Source organism: Myotis myotis, unplaced genomic scaffold (assembly GCF_014108235.1).
Source record: "Myotis myotis isolate mMyoMyo1 unplaced genomic scaffold, mMyoMyo1.p scaffold_m19_p_4, whole genome shotgun sequence".
Lineage (NCBI taxonomy): Eukaryota > Metazoa > Chordata > Mammalia > Chiroptera > Vespertilionidae > Myotis > Myotis myotis.
Window position 1 is genome coordinate 94,503,983 of NW_023416346.1, and position 8,086 is coordinate 94,512,068.

The 8,086-nt window shown below is 37.4% G+C and overlaps 1 protein-coding gene across 1 annotated transcript; it reads left to right on the forward strand.

Moving 5' to 3' along the window:
- Window positions 1-357: 357 nt before the first annotated feature.
- On the forward strand, window positions 358-4,745 carry SPIN4 (spindlin family member 4). Its single transcript, XM_036306066.1, has one exon. The coding sequence runs from the start codon at window positions 855-857 to the stop codon at window positions 1,602-1,604; it is 750 nt and encodes a 249-aa protein (XP_036161959.1). The 5' UTR covers window positions 358-854; the 3' UTR covers window positions 1,605-4,745.
- Window positions 4,746-8,086: the final 3,341 nt, after the last annotated feature.

The window sequence follows — 8,086 nt, forward strand, 5'->3', positions numbered from 1 at the left end:
TGCGTTGAATGTTATTATTATTATTTTAAGTAAAGTCTTTGTGAGGAATTCCTGGAAGATAGAAAGCAGATGGTGCTGCTGTGGAGGAGGCAGGCCTGCAACAGGAGGCCAAAGAAAGGGAGGAGGGGAGCCGGCCAGTCTGGCTCCGGTTTGAGGGAAGCAGTCGTGGGGCATGTGAGGAAAGGAAGGAGCCAGCGCCTGAAACTCAGTGGACTGAGCGGTTGCGCGCCTTGACCCGCCCCGCTGCGGCCCCTCAGGCTGCGTGCGGAGCGGAAGGGGGAATGGCGGGGGGCGGGGCCGAGGCGCTGGCGGGCTCGGAGGGGTCCAGTTCCTAAGCGGCAAAAGCCCTGGCGCCGAGCTAGGCCGAGCAGCGCAGCGCTGCGCTGCGAAGTCAAGGCCGCTGGGACCCGTCAGAGACCCGTCGCCGCCGGCGCCTTTGCCGTTGCAGCCATCCCTCTCATCCCTGCCCGCTTTTCCAACGGTCTCCTTCCGCATCGCCGTGTCAAAGCTGCAGCACCTTCGATAACAGCTAAGTGGTCATTTCGGGACTTGGGGCTGGGAGTCTGGGCGGGAGCTAGGCGCGGGCAGCACAGCCAGCGCGCCATCTCCTGCAGCAACCGCCACTGCTGCAGACACCCCTCCCGGGCGGGAGAGAACACTATCCAGAGGCCCACGCCGTCCCAGCACCCAAGGTTAGAGTTAGAGCGTTTCTACCGAGCGCTGGTGAGATCCTGGTGCTTAGTGAAGGGAGAGTCAGAGATCACGAAATAAGATCTCGTATTGGATAGTGTTGGCTTTTTCTCAGCTTAATCGGACAAGTGGCAGCTTTGCCAAGCCTCCGTAAACCCCGAACCATGTCACCCCCAACCGTGCCTCCAATGGGTGTAGATGGTGTGTCCGCGTACCTGATGAAGAAAAGGCACACCCACAGGAAGCAGCGGCGCAAGCCCACTTTCCTCACTCGGAGGAACATCGTAGGCTGCCGCATTCAACACGGCTGGAAGGAAGGCAACGAGCCGGTGGAGCAATGGAAGGGGACAGTGCTCGAGCAGGTTTCTGTGAAGCCCACTCTCTACATCATCAAATATGACGGCAAAGATAGTGTGTATGGGCTAGAACTGCACCGAGATAAGAGAGTTTTAGCACTCGAGATCCTTCCTGAGAGAGTGCCAACTCCTCGCATTGATTCGCGCCTCGCAGATTCCCTGATTGGCAAGGCAGTGGAGCATGTTTTTGAGGGGGAACACGGCAAGAAAGATGAATGGAAAGGCATGGTCCTGGCACGAGCCCCCGTGATGGACACTTGGTTTTACATCACCTACGAGAAAGATCCGGTACTTTATATGTACACGCTGCTGGATGACTACAAAGATGGTGACCTGCGCATCATTCCAGATTCCAACTACTATTTCCCTACAGCTGAGCGGGAGCCTGGAGAAGTGATTGACAGCCTCGTGGGCAAGCAGGTGGAGCATGCCAAAGATGATGGGTCCAAGAGAACCGGCATTTTCATCCATCAAGTGGTGGCCAAGCCATCTGTCTACTTCATTAAGTTTGATGATGATATTCACATTTATGTCTATGGTTTGGTGAAAACCCCTTAAATTCATTGTGTGTGTTTTGCAAAATTTGTGGAACTATTAAATGTAAAATATGTCGTGTTATTGTAATTGTACTTTTGAGAACAGTTTTGGTGTCAGAGAGTCAGAAATTTATTATTACTTATTACTTACTGTGCCTCTAAATCTTATACATTGACTAGTTCCACAGTTTTGCCCAAGTGTACTTTGGTACCTATGATATTGCCTTGTTCTGTAATTGAAAAATTTAAAGTGGGTGCTCATAGAAAATTGAAAAGTGTTCATTACCATTGGAACAATGAAAAACTAAAGAAAAATTAATGGTGTAACCCCTCACCATATCCTTCCCCTCTTTTCCCTTACCTTCCTTCTTTCTTCTCCTCAGATAACAAGTGGTAAGAACATAATGCATGCCCTACATTTTTTCCAATCCTTTTACAAAAAGTTTGTTGCAGTTGTTTCTGAAAAAATGACAAGCCACATCATTTCTTTGTCATTGCTTTTCTTAATCCCTTCTGACCAGTAGCTGCAGATATTCTCCATCTCCCTCCATTTATCTATCCTTCTTTCCCTCCCCACCTTTCCCTCTGGAATTTACTTTTTTTATATAAAGGTTCAATTATACATTTTGTTCACATTGGATACCTGATCATGCCATTACATTTATTAAATACATCATCCATTTCCCTCTCACTCAGGAATTTATTTTTGTATATGGTATATGATAGAGATTTAACTATACATTTTGTTCACATTGGATACCTGATTGTGCCAGCACATTTGTTAAATAAATCACCCATTCTCTCTCTCTCTCTCTCTCTCTCTCTCTCTCTCTCTCTCTCTCTCTCTCTCTCTCTCTTTCTCTCTCCTCTCTCTCTCTTCTCTCTCCTCTCTCTCTCCTGCCTCCAACAACTGCATACACAGTACATATTTATTAGCCGCTCAATACATACTAGTGCTTTTATTTCTATAGGGTTGATTCCTAGAAATGGGATTGCTAGGTAGGCTTATATTTAATTTTAAAAGGTACTGCAAAAGTACCATCTAAAATGAAAGTTCTTATTTTCCAGCATCCTCTCCAGCACTCTTTAATTTTTACAAATTTGAAAGGCAAAAATTTGTTTTATTGTTTCTTTAATTGGCAAACTCAATGAGGTTTTCTGTTTGTTGGTTTGTTTTTAGGGGGAGTTGTTTGTTTCACTTTTTGGACTTTTCTCTTTTGTGATTTGCCGGTATTTATCCTATGTTCATTTATCTATTGAATCTTTAATCTTTTCCTTATAAATTTGTGAGAATTCTTACTATATTTACTATATGGTGCATATTAATCATTTGTAGCCCATATGTGTTATGATTTTTCTATCCTATCATTAATCTTAACTTTATTGATGGTATCTTTTACTTTTCAGGTTTTAAAAAAGTTTTAGATAAACTACTTTCTCCTTTTTAGTTTTTTGGGGTTTTTTTGTTTTTTTGTGTGTGTGTGTGTTTTTTTTTGGTTTGCTGTCTTTTTTCAGATGAATGTCCCAACCCCAAGTCATACAAATATACACCTGCATTTTTTTTTTTTCTAAATAGTTAAGGTTTCACTGTTTGATCCAACTGGAAATTCTTTTGCATATGGTATAAAATAGATGGCCAACTATACATGTTGTTTACATTGGGTAACTGATGGTACTATCACATTTATTTTAAAAATACATTTTCCAATTTCTGACCCAGGTCACATTATTTTAACTATAGTGGCTTAACCTGAATTTTGGACTCTGGTAAAGCAAGTTACCGCTCATTAGTTTTTTTTCTTCTTCTTTTATATAACTTGTCTTAGCCATTCATTCTTTTATATGAAAATTAAAGGCATTCTTTCCACATTTAAAAAAATGAATATCTTAGAATTGTATTACATTTTTATATATTTAGAGGGTTATGTTAATAATATTAATCTTTAACATTCAAGAGTTTGGGTACATCATTAAAATCATTTGGTTTTGATTTTGTAATGTTCTTCATCTAGGTCCATCATAGCAGATTAAATTTATTTCTAAATATTTTTACAGTTTTTGTCACATTTTGACATTCTGAATGGGTAATTTTCTCCTGCTCATTTATAACTTGTTATTTTTGCCAATATAGACAAACTATATATCTTTTTTTATTTTTATTTTTTTAATCAGCTTACTAAATCTTGTAAATTACACTGGGTTTTTTAAATAGAATATTTTTGACATTCTAGATATAATTATTTCACCTGCAAATAAGGAAATTTTATTTTTCTAATGTTTATATTGATTATTATTACATTTGCTGGATTCTCTAAAACAGTGTTGAATAATGACCATGGCAGACTTGCCCATCTGGTTCTTAATTTTTATGGAATTTTCTTTAGTATTCCCTGTTAATATGACATTTGCTTTTGGTTATTGGTAAATAGTCATTAACTACTAACGTGTTTAGGGAGTTGCTTCTATTCTTGTTATTTAAAGCATTATTATTAAAAATGTCTCATGAATTTTATCAAATGTCTTTTCAGCATCTATTGATAAAATTTTAGGACTCTTCCCTTTAAATTGTTAACATATTGAATTAGAGTGATAGGAATTTGATGTTGAACCAAACTTGTATTTCTGGAATAAATCCTACTTGGTCATGCATAGTGGAATAATCATATGATATATTGCTGAATTTTATTTACCAATGTTTTATTTAGAATTATTGCATTTTCATTTCAAAGTGAAATTTTGTTTTTTTTTCCTTTTTGCACTGTCTTTATCAAGTTTTTTAATTAAAATTGTGCTAGCTTAGAAAATTAGTTGATGAATTTTCAATATTTTCCTGTTGTCTGGAATATTTTAAATAGCATTAGAATTATTTGTTCTTTAAAAATTAGCTAGTACTAAGTTGTAAAATAATCTAAGCCCAGTGACACTTTTGATGGTAGATCCTTAATCAGCTTTCTTAATTCTTCAATGGTAATTAGTTTATTTAAGCCTCCTATTAAAACAGAATGTATATTCTCTGTGAAATACAAAGTTAAAGTTTTATCTATTATCATGCTTCTCAATTGTGTTATTTAGATGTTTTATGTACTTGTGTGTTGCATATGCATATGTCCTAGATATATTCAATTCTGAAAACATTATAATAAAGTCATAAGCTATAATGGTATTTTAACTTCTTTGTGTTTTTTATTTTTAAAAATTAAAACAATATGAAAAGTACAAAATATATAACAAACATTTGTTTACCTTCATCTAAAATTAACAAATGTCAACATTTTTGCATTTTTGTTTTAGATACAGATTTATATTTTTAAAAAGTTAGAGCATTACAAATAATAAATTTCTTTTCTAATACCATAATGTTTCCTTCCTCTGTAGGGGGAGACACTATCATGAATTTGGTGCAAATCTTGTCTGTTTTATATATTTACTGCAAATATAATCAATAATAGTATGATTTTTGTGTTTTTTAAAAATTTCAAAATGCATAGTAAACTTTAAAACATATGGAAGTTATTTTGATTTTTGTTGTAGGGATCATCATTTTATCAGATTGGGAAATTGATTACAAAATAACACAGACTTTAGAATACAAATTGCTGTTTTAGGTACTTTTACCACTCCTGACACTCAGGGAGATTAGGCCCTAGCCACAGCACTGGCAATTGGCTAAAAAAGACAAAATTTCTGCTCTCATGCAGATGGTATCCTGGCTGTAGCAAAGCAGTTATTCACCACTCACCCCTGTTCGCAAGACCAGAACTAGGTCTTATATTTCCCCATGATAATATTGGGGTTATCCAACATCCTGAAACCCAAAGGGATCCTGGCCCTAACCTAGCATTATTTTAAGAGTTTAGTACATGAGGATGGACAAAACAAAAATCATTCTTTCTCAACACATTTTGTTTTTTTATCCTTCAGGTAGCCTTCAGACCAGTAACAAAGATATAAGGTAGGTATAAAAGTCTACAAAACAAGGTAAAAAGAATGTGATAAATATCATTAAAGGGTTAGAGTGGTGCATATGTACTATGCAACAAACTATATGCTGTATAGTTCATCTCTTTTATTATTTATTTATTAATTTATTTTGGAGAGAGAAAGAGGAAGGGAGAGAGAAAACCATCAAGTTGTTGTTCCACTTACTTATGCATTCATTGGCTGATTCTTGTATATGCCCTGATTAAGGATCAAACCCGCAACATTGGGGTATCAGGAGGACATTCTAACCAACTGCGCTACCCACCCAGGGCAAGTTGGGAGGGCAGGGCCTATGGGTAGAACTAGGGCTTATGGAAGTACTCCCACTCTACATAATCACAAGAACTTTGCCCAGGAAGAATTCTATGTTTATAATAAAGCCATATGGTTCTAACTTCTCCTTCCTTTTCCTTTATAAAAATACTCCTCCATCTTGGCACAGAGGCTGGAGTATATATTTCACTTGCCATGCCTGCATACATTGGGTTGCAATGGCTTTCTTTTTCCCAAATAAATCCTTTTTGGTGACAAAACACCCAGTTGATGTTAATTTTCTTTTTCTGGATGTTATTCTTCAGTCAACACTAAAAAATTATTGGATATTTCTGAATCACTATGAGAGAATATAAGGCCTAAGGGCTATGCTGTAAGAGTGGCTCTCTACTTCCCCCCATTAGGATATATGGTCCTAGAGAGCAGGCATTTTGTCTAGATTTTCACTTCTATCTCCCGATTCTAGGCCAGGACTGAACCTCTCTCTTACTGTATGTATCTTAATAACACAATATCATCAGGAAACAACATAAAATAATCTGGACTTGGGGACTATTGGGAGAGCAGGAACTAGAAAACATTACTGTGTATCTAAAATGTATATGCATTTGAATTTTTTGTTGGTGTGCTATAAAAAGATTGCTCTACAACACCATGATTATTTTCATTAGAAACAATGAGGCCTTTACAATATTGAAATATGTCTCCTTTTACCAACTGTTGGTCTAAAGAAGCAGCAGCCAAACAAATGGGGTATCTTGTAATTATCTACAAAAGTAAAAGCTTATGATTCCCAAAAGAGGGAGATTTGAGATTTGAAAGGAATAAGGGCAATGCTTTTGGCGAGGAATTGGAGGAGTTTCTACAAATTTTGCCATTTGCATCTGTTTATTTTGTTTTTACATGCAGGAAGTTTATTGGAGGATATTTCAGGATCACCCTTTGGCTGTGTTGTGGGAGGGGCAGTTAAAAAAGCTGATTGAACAGAAAGAGAAATTGAACTGCAATGCAGGAGCAACAAAGGCCTCCACCAATTCCACAGGGAGTTTCAGGGCTAGGATGGGTTTTCATAGTTGTTCTGAATTGAGGCAAGAATCCTGGGCCTTTGTACCCTGGCATAAAAAGTCATTGGATAAAGGCTATGCCTGGTTAAGGGACATAATCTTGTGCAAGACATCTTAAACCAGGGACAATTCCTAAGAATGACACAGATATGAATCGTAATATGCCATTAGTACATTAAACTAAACTTGAAGATTCAGGATTTTTAAGCACAGTGAAAAATGTTGTAGAACTGGACAAATAGCAGACTTGTAGCACTTGACTGGTAAAATGGGTTACTCGGTCACTGTAGAGTTTCAAAAGAGTTCCCCAAGTAGGAATAATCTTTTCTAATAGGACTTTAGCCACTGTAGAGTCATCAGCTTGACTATAAGGGAAAGCTTTAATCCAGTGAGAAAACATACATATCATGGCTAAAACACATACTCATAAAACAAGGGAAGCTGCATAAAACCTATTTGACAAACTTCACATGGTCCATTAGGCAATTTAAAATGTCCAGAGGCAGTGTGAACAGGCTTCTTTGGGTTGTACTTTGGAGAGGTGGGGCACTTACAGTAGGCACTTTTTCAGCCTTGTTAATATCTCTCCACCAATATTGACTCATGAATCAATATTATCAGTGGACTGATGCATTAATGCGTGTAAGGAGTGGACATTTTAGAGTTTCTGGTAGGACTGGGTTATTATTTGGTCCAAAACAGAGCTTTGTCTTTTTATAAAACTTGCAATTGTTGTATTTCTAATCTTTTTCAGAAGACAATTGTTGGCCAGTTTTTCTAATTTAGCAACTGGGGAAATGTCTCTTCAAGTCAAGATAGAGGTTTGACAGCTGCTGATGCCTTTATGGGTAGCATTCTTAGCAGAAATATCAGCAAAGTGATTTCTCTTAGCTTTCTGGGAGTCAAGTTTAGAAAGTCCTAATAATAGCTAAATAATCAGGAAAAAGTATAGTATAAAATAATTCCTGAACATATAAATCATTATTAATTTTATCTCTATTGAAGGTAAGGAAACCACATGGCTTCCATAACATTCCAAAGTCATGAACTACTCCGAAGGCACATCTACTGTCAGTATACATGTTGATAGTTTAAATTTATTAAATTTATTTTTGCCCATCACCATTTATCCCCTCTATGCCTTCTTTTAGCTCCCATCACCCCCCCCCATTACTACACTGTTGTC